Source organism: Agelaius tricolor, unplaced genomic scaffold (assembly GCF_023055355.1).
Source record: "Agelaius tricolor isolate 1412-34295 unplaced genomic scaffold, bAgeTri1.0.p SCAF_90, whole genome shotgun sequence".
Classification (NCBI taxonomy): Eukaryota; Metazoa; Chordata; class Aves; order Passeriformes; family Icteridae; genus Agelaius; species Agelaius tricolor.
The window spans coordinates 370,828-394,450 of record NW_027269350.1 but is presented as its reverse complement, the minus strand read 5'-3'; the positions used below and the strand labels follow the sequence as shown (position 1 = coordinate 394,450).

General features: G+C 61.3%; 2 protein-coding genes across 2 annotated transcripts; one reads left to right on the top strand and one right to left on the bottom strand.

The window, feature by feature from the left end:
* Positions 1-8,195: 8,195 nt before the first annotated feature.
* On the bottom strand, positions 8,196-16,312 carry PLD3 (phospholipase D family member 3). The gene is made up of 11 exons (XM_071418753.1): positions 16,250-16,312; positions 15,278-15,316; positions 14,867-14,905; positions 14,641-14,765; positions 14,160-14,337; positions 12,960-13,080; positions 12,735-12,862; positions 11,706-11,906; positions 10,548-10,853; positions 9,177-9,276; positions 8,196-8,425 (listed from the first exon to the last, which is right to left on the bottom strand). The coding sequence occupies exons 2-11, from the start codon at positions 15,302-15,304 to the stop codon at positions 8,235-8,237; spliced, it is 1,416 nt and encodes a 471-aa protein (XP_071274854.1). The 5' UTR covers positions 15,305-15,316; positions 16,250-16,312; the 3' UTR covers positions 8,196-8,234.
* On the top strand, positions 16,306-23,506 carry CUNH19orf47 (chromosome unknown C19orf47 homolog). Its single transcript, XM_071418763.1, has 8 exons — positions 16,306-16,378; positions 16,865-16,912; positions 17,756-17,843; positions 18,664-18,778; positions 18,882-19,143; positions 19,886-20,026; positions 20,781-20,851; positions 21,757-23,506. Exons 2-8 carry the CDS (start codon positions 16,909-16,911, stop codon positions 22,024-22,026), a joined length of 951 nt encoding a protein of 316 aa, XP_071274864.1. The 5' UTR covers positions 16,306-16,378; positions 16,865-16,908; the 3' UTR covers positions 22,027-23,506.
* Positions 23,507-23,623: the final 117 nt, after the last annotated feature.

Genomic DNA, 23,623 nt, shown 5'->3' with positions numbered 1-23,623 from the left:
GACCCCTTGGGTGCCCCCAGATTTTATGGGGGGGGGTCAGGAACCCCTGGGTGTCCCCCAAATCATTTTTTGGGGGGTCAGGACACCCTCTGAGTACCCCAAAACCCTATTTTGGGGGGGGGGGGGTCACGACCCCTTGGGTACCCCCAAATTTTATAGGGGGGGGTCAGGACCCCCTGGGTACCCCAAACCCTTTTTTGGAGGTTTAGGACCCCCCTTTCCTCCCCCCCCCCAAGGAGTTGGGCTCCCCCTCCCCCACCTGCTCCCATCACTCAGGGCCCCCCCCCCGAAATTGGGGGTGGGGGAGGGGCAGATTCCACCCGCGGGCCGGGGATGCCATGGGAGGGGACTGGGGGGGGAGGGGCGGCTCCGTGACTCAGTTTCCCCCTCCCCAAAAATCCCCCAAAATCTGCTGAGCTCAGCATTTCCCCCCCCCCCCCATGCCCAAGGTCACCCCTTCGCCCCCTCCCCCCCCCCCCCCCCAGTCTCATTTTGAGGCCAAACTGGGAGAAACTGGGACAGAACAACTGGGACGCCCCTCCCCCATCCCCCCCCCCTTCCCGACCCCCCTGGGGGGGATCTGGTGTCGCCCCTCCCCCCCCCAGCAGCTGCTCCCCCTCCCCCCTCCCCCCCCCCCGTGTTGCTTTTTTGGGAGCCCGGAACAGGTGGGGGGAGGGGTGGGGTGACCCCCCCCTTCCCAGGGCTCCTCCCAGTTCATCCCAGTTCATCCCAGTATCCCCAGTTTCCCTCCCCAGTTCATCCCAGTATCCCCAGTTTCCCTCCCCAATATCTCCCAGTATCCCAAGTTTCCCTCCCCAACATCTCCCAGTATCCCCAGTTTTCCTCCCCAGTATCTCCCAGTATCCCCAGTTTCCATCCCCAGTTGATCCCAGTATCCCGTTTCCCTCCCCAGTATCTCCCAGTATCCCCAGTTTTCCTCCCCAGTTGATCCCAGTATCTCCCAGTATCACCCAATAGCTCTTTGTATTCCCAGTCCCCCTCCAAGTTTATCCCAGTATCTCCCAGTTTCCTCTCCCAGTCCCCCCAGTTTCCTCTCCCAGTCCCCCCAGTTTCCTCTCCCAGTATCCCCAGTTCCGCTCCCCAAATCCCCCCAGTTTCCTCTCCCAGTATCCCTCCCAATTTCTCCCAGTTTCCTCCCAGTATCCCCCCCAATTTCTCCCAGTCCTCCCAGTTTCCACTCAGTTTCCCCTCACAATATCTCCCAGTATCCCCCCCGAATTCCTCCCAGTTTCCTCCCAGTATCTCCCCCAATTTCTCCCAGTTTCCCCTTTCCCAGTTTCCCCCAGTATCTCCCAGTATCCCCCTGAATTTTCCCCAGTTTCCTCCCAGTCCTCTCAGTTTCCCCTCCCAGTATCTCCCAGTATTCCCCCCAATTTCTCCCAGTTCTCTCCCAGTATCCCCCCCCAATTTCTCGGTTTGTTGCCAATATTCCCCCCGAATTTCTCCCAGTTTCCTCCCAGTATCCCCCCCAATTTCTCCCAGTATCTCCCAGTATCCCCCAGTTTTTCCCAGTATCTCCCAGTTCCTCACCGTCCGCAGGAACTGCACATCGTCCTCTCCTTCCCCCTCAGCCATGGCCGCGGGGGTTTTGGGGGTCCCGGCTGAAGTTTGGGGGGTCCCGAGCCCAGTTCAGGGGGTCCCGGGTGAAGTTTGGGGATTCCCGGGTGGTCTCAGGGGGTCCCGTCCCGCCCCCCCCCCGCGGGTGTCACCGATCGTGTCCCCCCCGGTGTCGCGAGGGCTGGCGGTGACACCTGCGGCCCCTCCCCCACCCGTGACGTGAGGGGGGAGGGTCCGGGGGGGGGGGAGGGGGCGGGAAACTGAGGCACGGACCCCCCTTTTGTCACCTGGAGGGGGAAACTGAGGCACGGACCCCCCCCTTTTGTCACCTGGAGGGGGAAACTGAGGCACGGACCCCCCTTTTGTCACCTGGAGGGGGAAACTGAGGCACGGACCCCCCCCTTTTGTCACCTGGAGGAGGAAACTGAGGCACGGACCCCCCCTTTGTCACCCAGAGCGGGAAACTGAGGCACGGACCCCCCCCTTTTGTCACCTGCAGGGGGAAACTGAGGCACGGACCCCTCCTCATGTCACCTGCAGGGGGAAACTGAGGCACGGAATCCCCCTCTTGTCACCTGCAGGGGGAAACTGAGGCACGGGATCCCCCCTTTGTCACCTGGGGGGGGAAACTGAGGCACGGACCCCTCCCAATGTCACCTGGAGGGGGAAACTGAGGCACAGACCCCTCCTCATGTCACCTGCAGGGGGAAACTGAGGCACGGACCCCTCCCAATGTCACCTGGAGGGGGAAACTGAGGCACGGACCCCTCCTCATGTCACCTGCAGGGGGAAACTGAGGCACGGACCCCTCCCAATGTCACCCAGAGGTGGAAACTGGAGGCAAGGACCATTCCAATCGTCCCCAACACTGGGGGATGAGGCCTCTGGCCTTTTAAGAGGAGGGGTCCCCACATTTCAGCCCAACACAGCCCGATGTTTTCGGAGGAGGGATTTTAGGAGCCATTCCACCTCCCTGACCCTCCTCCGGGTGGAATTTGAGGGCGGCTCACCGTGAAAATCCAGGCAGAGGAGATCTCAGAGCAGCATCCCCCAAAGTTCTCCACAGGCTCTCCAGAGCTCCTTGGTGTGAAGACCCCAAACCCCTCAGAGCACCCCTGAATCCCTCAGCATCCCCTGAGGCCCCTTAGTGACCCTCCAAAACCCCTCAGGTGACCCAAACCTCTCCTTTTCCCCTCACATTTTCCATCCTTTTCTCCCCTCACGTTTCCCTTTCTTTTCCCCTCACATTTTCCCCCCTTCTCCCCTCCCTCACGATTCCCCCCTTTTCTCCCCTCACGTTTCCCCGCCCTTTCCCCCTCACCTTTCCCCGCCCTTTTCTCCCCTCACATTTCCCTCTCTTTCTCCCTCCCATTTCTCTCTCTCCTCCCCTCACATTTCTCTCTCTTCTCCCCTCACGATTCCCGCCCTTTCCCCCTCGTGTTTCGCCGCCATTTTCCCCCTCACGTTTCCCCGCCCATTTCTCCCCTCACGTTTCCCGCTTTTTTCCCCTCACGATTCCCTTTCTTTTCCCCTCACGTTTCTCTCTCTTCTCCCCTCACATTTCCCTCTCTTTTCCTCTCACATTTCCCCCCCCTTTTCTCCCCTCATGTTTCCCCGCCATTTTCCCCCTCACGTGTCCCCGCCATTTTCCCCTTCACATTTCCCTGTCCGTTTCTCCCTTCACGTTTTCCATCCTTTTCTCCCCTCTCGTTTCCCGCCCTTTTCTCCCCTCGCGTTTCCCCACCATTTTCTCTCCTCGATTTAAACCTTAGAATGACGGCATAAGGAGATTCCCTCTCAATTTAGAGCCCTAAATAAAATAATGCGTAAAGAAGGTCTTCCCTCAATCTTGACCCTAAAACTGGTGAAAAAGGGGAGTGGTTCAGGGGGTCCCAGGGATGTTATGGGAATCCCTCGAGGTTTAGGGGGACCCAGGGGTTGTTTAGGGGGTCCCAGGGGTCGTTTAGGGAGTCACAGGGGTGATTTGGGGATCACAGGAGATATTTGGGGGGTCCTAGGGGTGATTTTGGGGTTTGGGGAGGGGGTTAGGGGGTCCCAGGGGTGGTTTAGGGGGTTATGGAAAGGTTTGGGAGGTCCCAGAGGTGATTTAGGGGGTTATGTGGAGGTTTTGGGGGTCCCGGGAGGGGGTTAGGGGATCCCAGGGGTGGTTTAGGGGGTTATGGGGAAGTTTGGGAGGTCCCAGGGGTGATTTTGGGAGTCCCGGGGGTGGTTTAGGGGGCAATGTGGGGGATTTAGGGGTTCCCGGAGTGATTTAGGGGGTTATGGGGAGGTTTTGGGGGTCCCGGGGGTGGTTTGGAGCAAGTTTTGGGGGGTCCCCGAGGTCTCTCCCCCCCATCCCGGTCTCAGCCCGGCTCCATCCCACGGGAATTTCTGCTGATTGCCCCAAATTCCCGGAATTCCCCGGGGGGGGGGCAGGACAAGGACCCCCCTTGTCCGGCGGCTGCGTGGGGGGGAGGGGGGGATTCCAAAAAAAGGGGGGGGTCCCCGAGCTGGGGGTGGGGGGGACGCGGAGCCAGCGGCAGAGCAGCAACGCAGCGGGAAGGTGAGGAGGGGAACTTGGGGTGAGGGCTGCGAAAAAGGGGCTGGGATGGGGCTTAGGGGGGATTTGGGGGGATTTGGTGGGGCTTGGTGGGGTTTGGGGGGGATTGGATGGGGCTTGGGGGACTTTGGTGGGGTTTGGGGGGGATTTGATGGGGTTTGGGGGGATTTGATGGGGTTTAGAGGGGATTTGGGGGGATTCGATGGGATTTGGGGGCTGTGGTTTGGTTTGGGGGGCTTTAATGAAGTTTGGGGGTGCAGTGGGAGAGATTTCGGTGGCTGTGATTGGGTTTGGTGAGGATTTGGGGGGCTCTGATGGAGGTTGGGGGGGATTTTGGGGGGATTTGGGAGACTGTAGTGGGGTTTGGGGTGCAATGGGGGGATTTGGGGGGCTGTAATGGAGTTTGGGGGCTGCAATGAGCATTTTGGGGTCTCTGCGCCCCTTTTCCAGGACCCATCACCACCGACCTCTGCTCGTTCCCCCCGAGACCCCCCCAAAAGAGGGACCCCCCACCATGGAGGTGAGGAGGGGTCTGCAGGGGGGGGACCCGGGGCTGGGGAGGGGTCACCGAGGGAGATCCCCTCCCCCTCAATGTCCCCCTGTGCCCCCTCCCATGCAGGAGGTGCTGGAGCTGGGCCCGGGCGCTGAATTGGGGAGGGGGCTCCGCCTGGCCCGCGACAGCCACGGGGTCTACGTGGCCGAGGCCCCCAAATCCCTGCGGCTGCGCCAGGGTGAGCGCACTGGGGACACTGGGGGGACACTGGGGGGGACACTGGGGGCACTGGGGGGACATGGGGGGGGACATTGGGAGGCACTGGGGGGACTGGGGGGGGACACTGGGAGGCACTGAGGGGACATTGGGGACACTGGGGGACATTGGGAATACTGGGGGGACACTGTGGGTGGCGCTGGGGGTGACAAGGTGACACTGGGGGTGATGAGGTGGCACTGGGGGTGACTCTGGGGGTGACAATGTGGCACTGGGGGTGACAAGGTGACGCTGGGGTGACACTGGGGGTGACAAGGTGACACCGGGGGTGGCACTGGTGGCACCGGGGGTGGCACTGGTGGCACTGGGGGTGGCACTGGTGACATTGGGGGTGACTCTGGGGTGACACTGGGGGTGACACGGCGCCCCCCGGGCCGTCCCACCCGTGTCCCCGCAGGTGACCGTGTCCTGGGGGTGAGGGTCTCCTTCGAGGGCGCGTCCCCCGAGGCCGTGGGGCGGCTGCTGGAGGGGGCCGGGGGCTGCCGCGTGTCCCTGCACCTGCGCCGGGGCACCCCCGGCACCCCCGAGGGACAGCGGGACGGCACCGCCAGAATGGTGAGAGACCCCCACGGGTTTGGGGGTCCCTGTGGGGGGGGGGGTCCCTATGGATGGGGGGGTCCCTGTGGATGGGGGGGTCCCTGTGGATGGGGGGTCCCTGTGGAAGGGGGGATCCCTATAGATGTGAGTCCCTATAGATGAGGGGGTGTTTGTGGGTCCCTATGGATGGGGGGTGGTCCCTATGGATAGAGGGTGAGGTTTTGGGGTGTTTGGGGGTCCCTGTGGATGGGTTTGGGGGTGTTTGGGGGTCCCTGCAGATGCAGAATGGCGTGTGGAGGGTCCCTATGGATGTGGGGTGGGGTTTTGGGGTGTTTGGGGCTCCCTGTGGGTGCAGAATGGTTTTTGGGGTGTCGGGGCTCCCTGTGGATGGGTTTGGGGATGGTTTCTGGGCTGTCGGGTCTCCCCACACCGCCCTGTCCCCCCAGCCCATGGCGATGCCCACGGCCCCCAAGAAGCCGCCCGCAGCGCCGCCCGTCCCTCCCGCCGCCGCCGCCGCCGCCCCGGTCTCGGTGGAATTGGCCCTTCCCAAGCTCCCGAAGCTTCCGAAGCCGCGCGGCGCCCCCGGCGCGGTGCCCGCGGTGCCCCCGGAGCCGCCGCGGCCCCGCCTGACCGTGCGGGAAGCGGCCGCGGCCCGGCCGCCGCCCCCGGAGCCGCCCGAGCCCGGCTCCCGCATCCCGGCCGTGGAGCTGGCGGCTCCCAAGGCCCCCCTGGGGCTGAGCCCACCCCCGTGGGCAAAGGGGGGCCCGGCCACGACCCCCGCCGGCGCCGGAGGAGATGAGGAGGGGGCTCGGGGCGCATTCCCGGCGCTCCGCGTCCCCTCCGTGCCCATCGACGTGCCCAAAGCCGCCGTGGAGCTGGTGCCGGAGCTCGGCCGCGCCGGCCCGGAGCCCCCCGGCAGCCCCCCGGACTCGGGCTCCAGGTTTGCCGAGGGGCTGCGGAAGCTCGGCCGGGAGCTGGAGGCTCCGGCGGTGGAAATCGCCCCCAAGCCCCCCAAATTCCGCCTGCCCCGTCTCGGGTGGGCGCTGGCCAAGCTGCGGGAGGGCGGCGGGACCCCCCCTCCGCCGTCGCCCCCCGGGATCGCCATTCCCAGCGTGGAGCTGGATCTGGGCGCCGTGGGAGACGCCGGGGCCAAGCTGAAGGTCCCCAAATTGTCGCTGGCGCCGTTCGGTGACATCGAGGATGGTCCCCGCTTCGGGGTCGGGGCCGCTCCGGGGTCCCCCCGGCTCCGCGCCCCGCGCTTCGGCATCGCGGCGGCGGCGCTGCCCAAATTCGGGGGCTCCAGCCCCGACCTCCGCCCCGGGGGGGTCCCCAAAGCGCCCCCGAAGCGGGGGGGCAGCGCCGAGAGCCTGAGCCTGGGCTGGACGGCACCGGAGCCCCCCGGGACGCTCCGCTCCAGACCCAAATCTCGGGGCGCTTCGGCGCCGCCGTGGCCGCCCCGGATCCCCATCCCCGCCGTGGGGTTCGCCCTGCCGGGACCGGAACCGGCACCGGCACCGGCACCGGAGCGCCCCGAGGCCCGCCGGGCTCCGGAACCGCCGGTGCTGAAGGTTCCGGTTCTGGAGCTGGCGCCGCCGGGCTTGGACGGCACCGCGGAGCCCCCCGGGCGCCGCTTTGGGGTGAAACTGCCCAAATTCGGGGCTGGCTCCTCCGCGGGCGGCGCGGGACCCTCCGGGAGGATGAGGAGGGGCGGCTCCAAGGCGGCGCCCGAGGAAGGCGGAGCCGCCCGCGATGGGAACCCCCGGCGGCGCCGATGGGTGCCCAGGGTGGGTTTCAGCCCCGGGGGGGCCTCTCCGGAGCCCCCCAAAGTGGGGAGGATGCGGTTCCCCGATGTGGAGCTGTGCCCCGGGGACCCCCAAAGCCCCGGGCTCGGGGGCGTCTCCTCCCGCTGCGATCCCGGGGGGCTCCGGGCTGAGGGGACCCCCAAATTCCAGCTGCCGCAGCTGGTGCTGAGCCCCCAAATCTGTGGAGAGCCGTGAGCCCCCGTTCCAGCCTGGCGGGGCTTTGGGGACCCCCCAAAAGCGGTGACTGAGCTCCCCCAGACCCTCTCTAACTCCCTCCATCCTTCCCAAATTCCTAATCCAGCTTTTTCTTTTTTTTTTTTTTTTCCGGGGGGATTTGAGGCTTTTGGGCCCATTTTTGGGGTGTTTCTATTAACCAGGGAAGGGGGGGCACAAGGCTGCTGCCCCCCAGCCCGGCCCTTCACGCTTGTTTTGGCCAGAATAAATGTTAATCCCAAAAAAAACTGGAGTGTGATGAGGCTGGGGGGGTCCAGGGAGGAATTTGGGGGATCTAGGAAGAGGTTTGGGGGTCCAGGGATGGGTTTGGGGGTCTAGAAAGGGGTTTGGGGAACCAGGGGAAGGTTTGGGTGTCCAGGAAGGGGTTTGGGGGTCTAGAAAGGGGTTTGGGGAACCAGGGGAATGTTTGGGGGTCCAGGGATGGGATTTGGGGGTCCAGGGATGGGTTTGGGGGTCCAGGGATGGGATTTAGGGGTCCAGGGATGGGTTTGGGGGTCCAGGGATGGGATTTGGGGGTCTAGGGAAGGGTTTGGGGTTCCAGGAAGGGGTTTGGGGGTCCAGGGATGGGATTTGGGGGTCTAGGGAAGGGTTTGGGGTTCCAGGAAGGGGTTTGGGGGTCCAGGGATGGGTTTGGGGCTCCAGGAAGGGTTTGAGGACCCAACAATCACACACCGCACCATCGCCACCTCCACCGAACCCATTTCTTTTATTTCCGCCCCCCAAACCCGGCGCCCCCCGCGGGGTCCCCCCGGCGCTACCGGGGCCCGCAGCGGCCGGCCCAGCTCCGGGTGTCGCCGATGTCGACGCTGTAGCGGGAGCTCCAATCGCGCTCGAACACGGCCCGGAGCCGCTCCCGGAACGTCCCCGCGCCCGGCCCGGGCTGCGCCACCACCAGCGCCGAGCCCGCCGTGCGCTCGAAGTAATCCCCGGACCAGTTGGATGTGCCTGGGGGGGGAAAACGGGGGGGACGCGCTGCAAAACCAGCTCAAAATGCGTCAGAACGCCCCAAAACGCCACCAAAACGCACCCAAATACCACAAAACCCCCCCAAAGTACCACAAAACCAACCCAAAGTGCCTCAAAACAACCCAAAATGCTCCTAAGTATCCAAAACCACCCCAAAAGACGACGAAACTCCCCCAAATATCCCAAAACATCCCAAAACAGCTCCACACGCACCAAACCACTCCCAAAATGCCCCTAAGTACCCAAAACCACCCAAAAATGACACCAAAACGCCCCCAAACACCACCAAAATGCTCCCAAACACTCCAACACGCCCTATAACACCCCAAATCACCCCAAAATACCCCCAACTCCCCTAAATGCACCAAAATACCCCCAAAGGCCCTAAACCACCCCAAAACACCTCCAAAACGCCCCCAAACACCCCAAAACTCCCCCCACACGCCCTGGAAATACCCCCAAACACCCTCGAAGTGCCCCCAAAACAGCACAAATCGCCCCAAAACACCCTACAACACCCCAAAACGCCCCCGTAATGCCCCAAGATGCCCCACAACACCCCAAATCACCCCAAAACACCCTATAACACCCCAAAATGCCCCAAATCACACCCCAAATCACACCCCAAAGCACCCCAAATGCCCCCAAACACCCCAAATCACCCCAAAGCGTCCCCAAACGCCCCCAAACCCCCCAAAGCAGCCCAGAGCGCCCCCACGCCCGCGCTGACCCACGTAGGCGGCCTTGTCGGTCACCATGTACTTGGTGTGGCTGACGCGGGCGAAGGGGATGCGGCTCTGGGCCGCGCTGGACGGCACCAGGAACAGGCGCTGCCGTGGGGACAGGGACTGTCACCTCTGGGGGGATTGGCACCTCCCAAAGGGACTGTCACCATCTCCCCAAAGGGACTGTCACCTCTGGGGGGATTGTCACCTCCCAAAGGGACTGTCACCATCTCCCCTGAGGGACTGTCACCTCCCCAAAGGGACTGTCACACCCCTACAAAGGACTGTCACCTCTGGGGGGATTGTCACCCACCCTGAGGGACTGTCACACCCCTACAAGGGACTGTCACCCACCCTGAGGGACTGTCACCATCTCCCCTGAGGGACTGTCACCTCTGGGGGACTGGCACCAGGAACAGGCGCTGCCGTGGGGACAGGGACTGTCACCTCTCAGGGACTGGCATGTCCCCAAAGGGACTGTCACACCCCTACAAGGGACTGTCACCTCCCCAAGGGACTGTCACCATCTCCCTGAGGGACTGGCACCCACCCTGAGGGACTGTCACCATCTCCCCAAAGGGACTGTCACCTCTGAGGGACTGTCACACCCCTACAAGGGACTGTCACCTCCCCAAGGGACTGGCACCATCTCCCTGAGGGACTGGCACCCACCCTGAGGGACTGTCACCTCTGGGGCACTGGCACCAGGAACAGGCGCTGCCGTGGGGACAGGGACTGTCACACCCCTACAAGGGACTGTCACCTCTGGGGGACTGGCACCATCTCCCCAAAGGGACTGTCACCTCCCAAAGGGACTGGCACCCACCCTGAGGGACTGACACCTCTGGGGGACTGTCACACCCCTACAAAGGACTGTCACCTCTGAGGGACTGGCACCTCCCCAAAGGGACTGTCACCATCTCCCCAAGAGACTGTCACACCCCTGAGGGGATTATCATATCCCCCTGAGAGGATTGTCACCATGATTGTCTACACCCCAAGGGGACTGTCACCCACCCTGAGGGGACTGTCACCCCCTGCCCAAAGGAGATTGTCACCACCCACCCTTGAGGGGATTGTCACCCCTCTGAGGGGATTGTCACACCTCGAAAGGACTCCCCCAAAAAGGACTGTCACCTGCCAAGGGACTGTCACACCCCCTGAGGGCACTGTCACCTCCCCAGGGGACTGTCACCCCCCTGATGTCACTGCCACCCCCCGATGTCACTGCCACCCCCCCAATGTCACTCCCCTCCCCAATGTCACTCCCTGATGTCACCCCCCTCAATGTCACCCCCTGATGTCACCCCCCGATGTCACCCCCCGTTGTCACCCCCTGTTGTCACCCCCTGATGTCACCCCCTGTTGTCACGCACCACCTGGACGCCGTAGCGGGTTCCGTTGTCGGCCAGGGCGGCCAGGGAGCGCAGGAAGGGGAACATGGCGGCGCGGCTGTGGGGCCAGCAGCCGGCCAGCAGCCGCAGCGCGGCCCCGCGCTCCACCACGGCGCGCCGCAGCCGCTCGTCGATGGCCGGCCAGAAGCGCCGCGGCCGCGAGAACTCCGTGCCCACCACGTAGCTCATCACCGCCACGTCCACGAAGGACTCGGCGCCGTCGATCACCGACAGGAGAGCGTCCAGGTCCGGGGTGCGGCCGGCGGCGCACAGAGGGGGCGGGGAGCTCTGAGGGGAGGGGGGAACACGGGGGGTTGGACCTTGGTGTGGTGACCCCTGGTGTGGTGACCCCTGGTATGGTGACCCCAGTGTGGTGACATCAGGGTGGTGACCGCCGGTGTGGTGACCCCCGGTATGGTGACCCCCGGTGTGGTGACCCCCGGTGTGGTGACCCCTGGTATGGTGACCCCTGGTGTGGTGACCCCCGGTGTGGTGACATCAGGGTGGTGACCCCCGGTGTGGTGACCCCCGGTATGGTGACCCCCGGTGTGGTGACATCAGCATGGTGACCCCTGGTATGGTGACCCCCAGCATGGTGACCCTCAGTATGGTGACCCCCAGTGTGGTGACCCATGGTGGGTTTGACCCATGGTGTGGTGACCCCCGGTGTGGTGACCCCCAGTGTGGTGACATCAGGGTTGGTTTGACCCCGGCATGGTGACACCCAGCATAGTGACCCCCAGTATGGTGACCCCAGTGTGGTGACATCAGGGTGGGTTTGACCCATGGTGTGGTGACCCTGGTGTGGTGACCCTGGTATGGTGACATCAGGGTGGGTTTGACCCTGGTGTGGTGACCCCGGTGTGGTGACCCCCAGCATGGTGACCCTGGTTTGGTGACATCAGGGTGGGTTTGGCCCCATTGTGGTGACCCACAGTGGGTGTGACCTCAGTATGGCAACCCCCAGCATGGTGACCCCATCGTGGTGACCCCATCGTGGTGACCCCGGTATGGTGACCCCCAGCATGGTGACCCCATCGTGGTGACCCCAGCATGGTGACCCCATCATGGTGACCTCAGTGTGGTGACCCCATCGTGGTGACCCCATTGTGGTGACCCCAGCGCCGGTGCGGCACCTACCGAGAAGAAGACGGCGGCCTCCGTGCCGTTGAGCGTCATCTCCAGCGGGGTCTCCAGGTTGATGGAGGTGGAGAAGCTGTCCGGCCACGGCGCCGGGATGGACGCGTCGGGGACGCCCAGTGACCAGTAGGCCTCGAAGATTTTGCCCAAATCTTTGGCCAAACAGCTGCAGTTGTAGATGGCGGCTCCGAGCTCCTTCACCTGCGGCGCGTGGGACGGCGTCGTTGTCCCTCCCCGATGGACGGGGTTGGGATGGCCCCGGTGATGGGGGTGGGGGTGCCCATCCCGTTGGGTTGAGCGCCAAGTGGTGGGTTTGGAACCGTCCGTGTTGGGTTTGGGTCAAGCTCGTTGGGTTTGGTGCCATCCATTGGGTTTGGGATCATCTGTGTTGGGTTTGGCACTGCCCATGTTGGGTTTGGGTCAAGCTCGTTGGGTTTGGGGTCATCTGTGTTGGGTTTGGCACCATCCATTGAGTTTGGCACCGTCCGTGTTGGGTTTGGGTCAAGTCATTGGGTTTGGGACCATCCATTGAGTTTTGGTCAAGCTCATTGGGTTTGGGGTCAACCCCATTGGGTTCCACACCAATCCCATTGGGTTTGGCACCATCCATTGGGTTTGGGGTGAACCCTATTGGGTTTGGGGTCAATCCCGCCGGGTTTGGCACCATCCACATTGGGTTTGGGGTCAACCTCATTGGGTTCCACACCAACCCCACCGGGTTTGGCACCATCCATTGGTTTGGGGTCAACCCCATTGGGTTCCAAACTGACCCCACTGGGTTTGGCACCATCCATGCTGGGTTTGGCACCATCCACGTTGGGTTTGGCACCATCCATTGGGTTTGGCACCATCCACGTTGGGTTTGGCACCATCCATTGGGTTCCAAACTGACCCCATTGGGTTTGGCACCATCCACACTGGGTTTGGCACCATCCATTGGGTTTGGCACCATCCATGCTGGGTTCGGCACCATCCATCGGGTTCGGCACCAATCCCACCGGGTTTGTCCCCACCCCTGTCACAACCCACCTGCGTCAGGGCCCTCCAGTCCATGTTGGCGCTGCCGATGTAGAGGTGGGCGCCGTCCACCAGCCAGAACTTGGTGTGCAGCACGCCGCCCGTCAGGCGCGGCAGGTCCACGGCGCGCACGGCCGCACCTGCGGCGCCGGCACCGCCGTCACCCACCCGAACCTGGACCCTCCCCCCGGATCCCACCGGGACCCCCAAATTGGGGGCGGCCCCGTCCCCGCTCACCGCTGCGCTCCAGGGCTCGGAGATCGTCCAGGGGCGCGGAGGGCGAGGGCGCGCTGACCGCAACGCGCACGGCCACGCCACGGGCCGGCAGCTGCTGCAGCGCCGCCAGGAGCTGCTCACCCTGAGGGCAAATGGGGACAAATCAGGGGAAATTGGGAAAATGGGGGAAAATGGGGAAATCGCGGGCCGGCAGCTGCTGCAGCGCCGCCAGGAGCTGCTCACCCTGAGGGAAAATGGGGACAGATCAGGGGAAATTGGGAAAAATGGGGAATTGGGGGGAAAATGGGGAAATGGGGAAATCACGGGCCGGCAGCCGCTGCAGCACTGCCAGGAGCCGCTCACCCTGAGAGGGCAGGGGAAAATGGGGACAAATCAGGGGAAAATGGGAAAATGGGGAAATCATGGGTCAGCAGCTGCTGCAGCGCCGCCAGGAGCTGCTCATCCTGAGGGGGGGAAAAATGGGGACAAATCAGGGGAAAATGGGAAAAATGGGGAAATCGTGGGTCAGCAGCTGCTGCAGCGCCGCCAGGAGCCGCTCACCCTGAGAGGGCAGGGGAAAATGGGGACAGATCAGGGGAAAATGGGAAAAATGGGGAAATCATGGGTCAGCAGCTGCTGCAGCGCCGCCAGGAGCCGCTCACCCTGAGGGTGGGGAAAATGGGGACAAATCAGGGGAAATTGGGAAAAATGGGGAAATGGGGGAAATGGGGAAATGGGAAAATGGGGGAAAATGGGGAAATCATGGGTCAGCAGCTGCTGCAGCGCCGCCAAGAGCCGCTCACCCTGAGGGCAGGGAAAATGGGGACAGATCAGGGGAAATTGGGAAAAAACCAGGGAGAAATGGGGGGAAAATGGGGGGAAATGGGAGGAAAAAACCAAGGAAAAATGGATAAAAACGGGCAAAAAAACAAGTGAAAAAATGGACAAAACTGGGGGGAAATGGGCAAAAATGAGCAAAAATAAAATGGGAAAAAATGGACAAAATTGGGGAAAAATGGGCAAAAATCAGGCAAAAGCCAGGTAAAAAACAGGGAAAACCACGCAAAAAAAAGGAGCAAAAATGGACATAAAAAGGGAAAAAAATGGGGAAAAAAAGGGGGAAAAAAGGGCAAAAATGGGTAAAAGAGGGGCAAAAAAATGGGGGAAAAAACAGGAAAAAAGGGCAAGAAATGCGTAGGGAGGTCGGAAGGGGCAGCAGACCTGCTCCGCGCTGGGCTCGTGCGTCCGCGTGTCGGCGTTGGTCAGTGTCCAGTAGAAGGAGGCGATGTCCACGCTGCGGGTGGCCCTGGCCAGCAGCTCCTGCCAGGCCTCGAAGGTGGAGGGGCCGGGCACGGTGCCCATGGCCAGGCCCTCGGGGATGCTCTCCACCAGCACGATCCTGCCCAAGTTGGGGGGGTTTGGGGGGTCCTGGGGGGTTTGGGGGATCCTGGGGGGTTTTTGGGGGGATTCTGGGGGTTTTTTTTGGGCAGTCCTAGAGGGTTTTGAGGGGTCATGGGGGGTTTTGGGGGATCCTGGGGGGGGGATTTGAGGGGTCCTGGGAAGTTTTTTGTGGGGTCCTGGGGGAGTTTTGGGGGGTCCAGGGGAGTTTTGGGGGTCCTGGGGGGGTTTGAGGAGTCCTGTGGGGTTTTTGTGGGGTCCTGGGGGGTTTTTGGGGTCCCCTCACCCCCACACCCAGCCTTACCTGCAGGTGTCCCCACAGGTGACGTCGGCGTCGCCGCCATGGGCGCGCAGGTGGAGGAGGAGGAGGAGGAAGGTGAGGAGGAAGAGGATGGAGAGGAGGACGAAGAGCGCGGCGCCGTGGGGGCGCTGGGGTTTGGGGGGGACAGACCCCAAAATTGGGGGTTTTTGGTTAATTTTGGGGGGTTTATCCCATCCACGATGCAGGGAAGGGCTTGGGCAGGGGGTACCTTGGGGGGCGGCGTCTCACGAGGCTCCGGAGGCTCCAGCTGGGGGGGAACGACCCCAAATTTGGGGGGTGGAGACCCCAAATTTAGGGGGAGGGGGTTGAAGCACACCCTGAAATTCCCAGGATCCCCCAAAATTCCCAGGATCCCCCCACCCCCATTCCCAGGGGTTCCTGTGGGAGTTTGGGGTTGGGGGAGCCCCAAAATTTGGGGAGTTGGGGGCTCTGTGATTACAAATTTAGAGGTTTGGCACCCCCAGATTTGGGTTTTGGGGCAGGGAATCCTCCCAGTTTGGATTTTGGGGTGTCCCAGGATCCCCAAATTTGGGGTTTGGGGCAGAGAATCCGCCCCATGTGGATTTTGGGGCGTCCCAGGAGTCCCAAATTCAGATTTTTGGGGTGTCCCCGGTCCTACCTGCTTGTAGGCTCCGTTCAGCCCCATCCTGACACGAGGCTGGAACAGGAAAATCCGGATTTACCCCTTGGGGGAATTTGGGGTTTCTGGGGTGCAGGGGCAGGGGAGGGACCCCAAAAATCCCCGGGGTTCAGAGGAGACCCCAAAGAATTCCCGGGATCCAAACGCTGGGAGGGGACGGGAAGGGACCTCCCCCACCCCAAAATTGGGGCTGGGCCCCCTCGGGGCAGGGTGGGGTCCCCAAATTTGGGGCAGGGCCAGGACGGGTTCAGGGATGTTTGGGGCCACTTTTGGGGTCAGTTTGGGGACACATTTAGGGCCATTTTAGGGCTGTTTGGGGACAAATTTAGGGTCAGTTTGGGGACACATTTAGGGCCAGTTAGGGTCTGGTTTTGGAGCCGCTTTGGGACAAATTTAGGAGCAGTTTAGAGACACGTTTAGGGCTGTTCTGGGGACACATTTGGGTCCATTTTGGGACATATTTGGGACCAATTTGGGGACACATTTAGGGTCCATTTGGGGACACATTCAGGACACATTTAGGGCCAATTTAGAGACACATTTAGGGCTGGGTTCAGGCTGGGTTTATTTAGGGCAGGTTTTGAGGCATTTTTGGGGCAGTTTTGGGACAGTTTCGGGAGAGTTTTTGGGGCGGGTTCGTGGCAGTTTTGTGGCAGTTTTCGGGCTGTTTGGGGGCAGTTTTGGAGCGGATTTTCGGACAGTTTCAGGACAGTTTTTGGGGCGGTTTTGGGGCAGTTTGGGGGCAATTTTTGGGGCAGATTTTGGAGCGGTTTCGTGGCAGTTTTGGGGCGATTTTGGGACAATTTCGGGACAGTTTTTGGGGCGGTTTAGGGCAGATTTCGGGACAGTTTTTGGGGTGGTTTCGCGGCAGTTTCGAGGCGGTTTCTGGGCAGTTTTTGGGGCGTTTCGCGGTCGCTCCCCCCCGTCCCCCCGTCTGTCTCCCCTTGGTACCGTCCAGCGCCGCCCTCACGCTCCGTCCGCTGGGGGGCGCCCTCCTCGGCCAGGCCCCGCCCCCTCCGGCGGCGCCTGACGTCACTTCCGGCGCGTCCCGTGAGGGGCCCCGGGATGGGGCGAGGGGAGGTGAGGGGGGAATGGGGGGGGGCTGGGGGGGTCTGAGGGAAAATGGGGAGGGGTCTGAGGGGAAAAGGAGATTGAGGAAGGGTCTGAGGGGGTCCGAGGGGTGAGGGTGGAGCGTGAGGGGAAAGAGAAAATAAGGAGGAGTCTGAGGGGAAAGGGAGATTGAGGAGGGGTCTGAGGGAAAATGGGGAGGGGGGTGTGAGGGGAAAGGGAAGTTGAGGAGGGGTCGGGGGGTCTGAGGGGTCAGGGGGGGTCTGAGGGGAAAGGGAAAATGGGGATGGGTCTGAGGGTTTGGGGGGTCTGGGGGGTTTTGAGGGGGTCAGGAGGAGGGAAAAGGGGGGGTCTGAGGGGAAAGGGACATTGAGGAAGGGTCTGGAGGGGTTTGGGGGGATCTGAGGGGTCAGGAGAGGTTTTTGGGGGTCTCTGGGTGGGGGGGATGTGGGGCAGCCCCTCAAAAACCCCCCCTGACCTCTCCCCTCACCCCCCCAGATTGCTCCTGCCTGATCCGGCGCTGCCAAATCCAGCTCGGCACCATGGGTGAGGGATGGACCCAAAAAAACCCCAAAATTCCCCCAAACGCCCCCAAAGTTCCCTCTGAAACATCCCAAAATTCCCCTCCCCCCTACCGCTAAACACCCCAAAATTCACCACAACCACCCCAAAAATTCTAAAATTTTCTGTAAAACACCCCATAATTAAAAAAAAAATAAATCCAAAATTCTCTGTCAAACAACCCCCAAATCCCCCAAATTCCTTAAAAAACCTCCCAAAAATCCCTTTCAAAATCTCCTGGCGAGGGCTGGGCCCCGAAAATCCCCAAAATCCCTTCCCAAACCCCTCCCCTGTCCCCCCCCATTCCTGTTAATCCAGGGACAGCTGGGAACGCCTGGAATGACCCTGGAGTCACCCTGGGCTGCCCCTCCCCCTCCTGGTCCCATTCCCCTCCCCCCCAGTCCCATTTCCCCTCCCTCCCCCAATCCAAATTTTTCACCCCAAATTCCCTTTCCTCCCCCTAAATCCCTTTTTTTGCCCCCAAATCCCATCTTCTCCCCTAAAATCACATTTTTTCCCTCCCCAAATCCCATTTTCTTAATCCCCAATCACATTTTTCCCCCCAAAAGTATTTTGTCCCCATTTTCCCCCAATTTTCCCAATTCTTCCCTATTCCCCCCTCATTTATCCCCACTTTCTCTTTTTTTTCCTCATCTTTCCCCATTTTCTCCTATTTTTCCTGTTTTTTTCCCATTTTCCCCCCATTTTTCCCTTTTTTTCCCACTTTTCCTTTTTTTCCCTGTTTTTTCTCATTTTTCTCGGGTTTTTTTCCCCGTTTTTCCCGTTTTTTCTCATTTTTTCCCGTATTTTCCCCCCATTTTTCCGCAGCCACCTCGGAGTGGCTCCGTTTCTTTGAGGACGCCGGGATCCCCCCGGGCCCTGCCCTGGGCTACGCCGTGGCCTTTGTGGACAACAGGTGGGGAAGAGAGACCCCAAAATGGGGAGAGAGAGGACCCCCCAAAATGGGGAGAAAGACTCCCAAAAATGGGGAGAGAGAGATCCCAAAAATGGGGAGAGAGATCCCCAAAAATGGGGAGGGAGAGACCCCCGAGAATGGGGGGGCAAAGACCCCTGAAAATGGGGAGAGAGACTCCCAAAAATGGGGAGAGAGACCCCCAAAAATGGGGAGAGAGATCCCAAAAATGGGGGAGAGAGACCCCCAAAAGTGGGGGGGAGTGATCCCAAAAATGGGGGAGAAAGACCCCCAGAAATGGGGGAGAAAGACCCCCAAAAATGGGGGAGAAAGACCCCCAGAAATGGAGGGGAGAGACCCCCAGAAATGGGGGGAGAGACCCCAAAAATGGGGGGGAGAGACCCCCAAAAATGGGGAGAGAGACATCCCAAAAATGGGGAGAAAGAGATCCCAAAAATGGGGAGAGAGACCCCCAAAAATGGGGGGGGAGAGATCCCAAAAATGGAGGGGAGAGACCCTCAAAAATGGGGAGAGAGACCCCCAAAAATGGGGAGAGAGATCCCTGAAAATGGGGGAGAGACACCTGGGAGAGACCCCCGGAAATGGGGGGGCAGAGACCCCCAGGAATGGGGAGGGAGGGAGGGAGGGAGAGACCCCTGAAAATGGGGAGAGAGACCCCCGGAAATGGAGAGGAGAGCCCCCCAGGAATGGGGGTGGATCCCGGGGCAATGTGGGTACGTGTCGGTGGATCCGGGCAGGAGGGAGGGGATCTCTGGAGCGGATCCCAGCGGATCCCAGCGGATCCCATCCTCCCCCCCTGCAGGATCCACAAGAACATGCTGCTGGACCTGACCAAGGAGCTGATGAAGGAGCTGGGCATCACCGTGGTGGGCGACGTCATCGCCATCCTGCGCCACGCCAAGGTGGTCCACAGGCAGGTACGGGATCCCCTGGGATCCCCTGGGACCTGCTGGGATCCCCTGGGATCCGCTGGGACCCGGGAACCCCCCAAACCTTCCCGGTGTTGTGGATCCCCCGCAGGAAATGTGCCGGGCGGCCTCGGAGTCACTGCAGCCCGAGGCTGTGGGGGGATCCCGGCGGGATCAGCGGGATCCACCAGATCACCAGCCCCGGGACCAGCCCCGGGATCAGCAGCGGGATCAGCAGCGGGATCAGGGCCGGGATCCGTGCGGGGCCGCGGGCAGGATGATCACCAAGAGCCTGAGCCGTGACCCCGGCCCGCCCCGCGCCCCCCGGAACCCGCCCGGCACCGGGATCTCCGTCACCGTCCCCAACGGGGCCGGTAAGGACCCCAAAGGGGGCTGTTCCCACCCAAAATAGATCCCTCGGGGATCCACTGTGGGGCTGGAGAGCCTGGGAGAGGGCAGGGAGATGGGGATCGAGGGATCCAGAGGGGCTGGGATTGATCCAAAGGGGCTGGGATTGATCCAGAGGAGCTGGGATTGATCCAAAGGGATCAGGGCAGAGCTGGGATCGATCCAGAGGGGCTGGGATTGATCCAGAGGGGCTGGGGTTGATCCAAAGGGATCAGGACAGAGCTGGGATTGATCCAGGGGGGCTGGGATTGATCCAAAGGCATCAGGGATGGAGCTGGGATCGATCCAGAGGGGCTGGGATTGATTCAGAGGGATCAGGGCAGAGCTGGGATCGATCCAGAGGGGCTGGGATTGATCCAAAGGGATCAGGGATGGAGCTGGGATCAATCCAGAGGGGCTGGGATCAATCCAGGGTGATCAGGGTGGAGCTGGGATCAATTCAGGGTGATCAGGGTGGAGCTGGGATTGATCCAGGGTGATCAGGGTGGAGCTGGGATCACTCCAGAGGGATCAGGGTGGAGCTGGGATCAATCCAGAGGGGCTGGGATCAATCCAGGGTGATCAGGGTGGAGCTGGGATCACTCCAGGGGGGCTGGAGAGCCCTGGGATCACCGCAGCCCAATCAGAAGGAGCAGATCCCCCCGGATCCCCCTGCACCCATCCCAGTGGATCCCCGCTCCCCGGATCCCTTTTCCCCCCTCCCCGCAGGCGGATCCGGCTCCGAGGCGCCGTCGGCGCTGCCCAAGCGGCGCCGGGTGACGGCCGAGGCCGAGGGCAAGTACGTGATCCGGCTGCCCAAGGGCACCACGGCCCGCAGCCGCCACATCCTGCGCCTGCAGGCGGCACGAGGTGCGTGCGCGGCGGATCCCGGGGATCCCGGGGGATCCTGGGGGATCCCGGGGTTTGCGGTCCTGGATTTCCCCTCCTGGGTCCCGGGGTTTGCGCTCCTGGATTTCCCCTCCTGGGTCCCGGGGTTTGCGCTCCTGGATTTCCCCTCCTGGGGGATCCCGGGGTTTGCGCTCCTGGATTTCCCCTCCTGGGTCCCGGGGCGTCCCCGGTGGATCCCAAATTTCCCCCTTTTGGATCCTGAATTTCCCCTCCTGGGTCCCCCACCTTCCTTTCCTGGATCCTGAATTTTCCTTCCTGGATCCCAAAGTGCCCCTCTTGAATCCTGGGGCTCCCTGGTGGATCCCAAATTTCCCCTCCTGGAGCTGGAGTTTTCCCCTCCTGGATCCCCAAATTTCCTCTCCTGGATCCCCAATTTCCTTTCTTGGATCCCCAATTTCCCCTCCTGGATCCTGAGTTTCTCCTCGTGGATCCAAGGTTCCCTGGTGGATCCCCAATTTCCCCTCCTGGATCTTGAATTTCCTCTTCTGGATCCTGAATTTCTCCTCCAGGATCCCAATTTCTTCTCCTGGATCCTGAATTTTTCCCTCCTGGATCCCAAAATTCCCCTCCCAGATCCCAAATTTCCCCTCCCTGGATCCCCAATTTCTTCTCCAGGATCCCAAATTTCCCTTCCTGGATCCCAAACGCCCCCCATTTTTCCCCCCAGAATCCCCAATTTTCCCAAAATCCCTGAATTTCCCCCCAAACCCTGCAGGTCTGGGCCGGCCCTCGGTGTTCGAGCGCCTCGGGGCCGAGGCCAAAGCGGCCGCAGCCGCCGGAGCCAAGGTGAGGGGGGGATCCCAGGGGATCCTGAGGGATCTGGGGGGGATCCAGGGTGGGGGTGGGGAGCAGGGGGGTGGGATCTGGTGTGGGGGAGGGGCTGGGTCCAGCTGGGATCTGATGGTGAAATACGGGAGAGCAGGAGAGGGGGCTGGGATCCTGGGGGGGGGGGAGGATCCAGTGGGGAAAGGATCCAGAGGGGAAAAGGATCCAGGGAAAGGAAGGATCCAGGATCCAGGGAGAAAAGGAGCCAGCAGGGAAGGGATCCAGGGAGGGAAGGATCTGGGATCCAGGGAAGGGAAGGATCCAGGGAGGGGAGGATCCAAGGGAGGGAAGGATCCAGAATCCAGAGCACCAGGATCCAGGGGAGGTGGGATCCAGAGAGGAGAAAGATCCAGGGAGGGAAGGATCCAGGATCCAGAGGGGACAAGATCGAGGGGAAAAAGGATCCAAAATCCAGGGATCGGGATCCAGGGGGAGAAGGATCCAGAATCCAGGGAGGGAAGGATCCAGGATCCAGAGGGTTGGGGTCCAGGGGAGGTGAGATCCAGGGGGAGAAGGATCTGGAGTCTAAGGATCAGGATCCAGAGGAGGTGGGATCCATGGGGGAAGGATCCAGAGGGGCACGGCCCAGGGGAGGTGGGGTCTGGGGGAAGCGTGAGCTGGGGGGGGAAGGATCCAGGGGATCCAGAGTAGGATGGGATCCAGAGAGAAGAGAAGGATCTGAGGCAGATGGGATCCATGGGGGGAGGATCCAGGGGATCCAGGGGTGCTGCAGGATCCAAAGCAGGCGGGATCCATGGGGGGAGGATCCAGGGGATCCTGGGGATCCATGGGGGGAGGATCCAGGGGATCCAGTGGTGGCACAGGACCCGGGATCCGCTGGGATCTGCCATTTGTCTCTCCCTCAGCCCTCGGGGGTGTTCAGCCGCCTGGGCGCCGCCCCGGAGGGCCCCGACCCGGCCGCGGCCGATGGCGGCGCGGGGGATCCGGCGGATCCCGAGGCGCTGCCCTACGCCGGCGTGCTGAAGAAGCGCCGGGAATGTTCCGGAACGGCGGCGACGGCGGCGCAGGACGGGGCCGTGTCCAGCTCGGGGGGCGCCTGGGGCTGCGGCCAGGTCAGCAGCTCCTCCTGCGGCCCCCGCAGCGTCTTCCGCAGGCTGGGCCGCAAACCCGACTGAGGGATCCGACCGAGGGATCCGACCGAGGGATCTGCCCCCGGGGATCCGCCCACGGGATCTGCTGGGATCCAACCCCGGCATCCAACCCCAGGATTGGTGGGAGTCGGCTGGGACTGACAGCGAGAACGGGGATCCTGGGAATGGGGATCCTGCTGGGACTGATCCTGCTGGGACTGATCCTGCTGGATCCACTGGGATCCTGCCCTGGGATCTGCTGGGACTGTCAATGAGAACGGGGATCCTGGGAATCCTGCTGGGACTGACAGCGAGAACTGGGATCCTGCTGGGTCTGATCTTGGGGATCCCAGGAGTGGGGATCCCGCTGGATCCACTGGGATCCCCCTGGGAATCCACAGGAATCTGCTGGGACTGACAGCAGGAACGAGGATCCTGGGAGTGGGGATCCTGCAGGAATGGGGATCCCAGGGATCCCAGGAGTGAGAATCCTGCTGGGATCGATCCTGAGGGATCCCTTGGGAATCAAGGGGAGATCCTGCCGGGAATCCCTGGTCGATCCCTTGGGAATCCTGCTGGAAAATGGGGGGATCCCCCAGGAATTGAGAGGGGATCCCCCAGGAATCCCTCCCCGATCCCTTGGCAAAGGGTGGATCCCGTGGGAATCCCGGCTGCAGATCCCGAGGCCAAACCAGCACCAAAATCTCCTTTTTTCCCCCCAATTTTCCCTTTCCCAGATCTTTTTTTGGGGATTTGGGGGTTCAGATAAAATTCCATCCAGAGGTGGATTTTTATTCCCATTTTTCCTGGATTTTATTCCTGTTTGTCCTCAATTTTTATTCCCATTTTCCTGGATTTTTATTCCTATTTTCCTGGGATTTTATTCCCATTTTCCCAGTTTTTTACCCCCAAAAAACATTTTACTCCAAAAATGATCCCTGGGGGGAATTTTGGGAGCAACTTCCCAAAAAAACCCCAAATTTTTCCCAAAAAAACCCAAATTCTTCCCAGAAATCCCCAAATCCTTCCCAAACCCCACAACAGGTGCTCAAAACATCCCAAAATTGCCTTAAATTGTGGATTTTGCCTCCAGCACCCCCAGGGCTTCCCGGAACTCCCAAAATTCCTCATTTCCCCCAAATTCCTTCCTCTTTCTGGCCAGAAACCCCCCAAAATTTGCTTTTTTCCCCCAAAATGGGTTCGGGGCAGAGAATTCCGAGGTGGGCGAGGTTTTTAATCAAGAAAAAAATGAAATTTGGGACTTTTTCCCCTGCACTTTTTGGCTTTTTCCCCAAATCTGGGATTTTTTCCCCTGCACTTTTTGGTTTTTCCCCAAATTTGGGATTTTTTCTCTCTTCACTTTGTGTTTTTCCCCCGAATTTGGGATTTTTTTCCCCCCCAAATTCCAGGGCCAGGATTTTCACTGCGCTTCGGGTGAATTCTCGCGGTTTTTCCGCTTCTCGCGGGAGCTTTTTTTGGCAATAAACGAGTGGAAAAAGTGTTAATAAACGCTAATTTATGCAGATTTATGTAAATGAGCTTTAATTAACGCTGGAGGGGAAGCCCCGCCCCTTCCGCCCGCCCCCTCTGCGTAACGTCGCCCTCTATGACGTCATAACCACGCCCCCGGGGCCGGCGCGCG

Coding starts and splice junctions, on each gene's coding strand:
- PLD3 (XM_071418753.1), bottom strand. CDS start 15,304: ATGGGGCTGAACGGAGCCTACAAGCAG. Junction 11,907..12,734: donor ACTGGAGGGCCCTGACGCAG/GTGGGTTGTGAC, acceptor CACGCGCCGCAG/GTGAAGGAGCTCGGAGCCGC. Junction 9,277..10,547: donor CCCGCTACGGCGTCCAGGTG/GTGCGTGACAAC, acceptor TCCCCACGGCAG/CGCCTGTTCCTGGTGCCGTC.
- CUNH19orf47 (XM_071418763.1), top strand. Junction 17,844..18,663: donor GTGGCCTTTGTGGACAACAG/GTGGGGAAGAGA, acceptor CCCCCCCTGCAG/GATCCACAAGAACATGCTGC. Junction 20,027..20,780: donor GCGCCTGCAGGCGGCACGAG/GTGCGTGCGCGG, acceptor CAAACCCTGCAG/GTCTGGGCCGGCCCTCGGTG.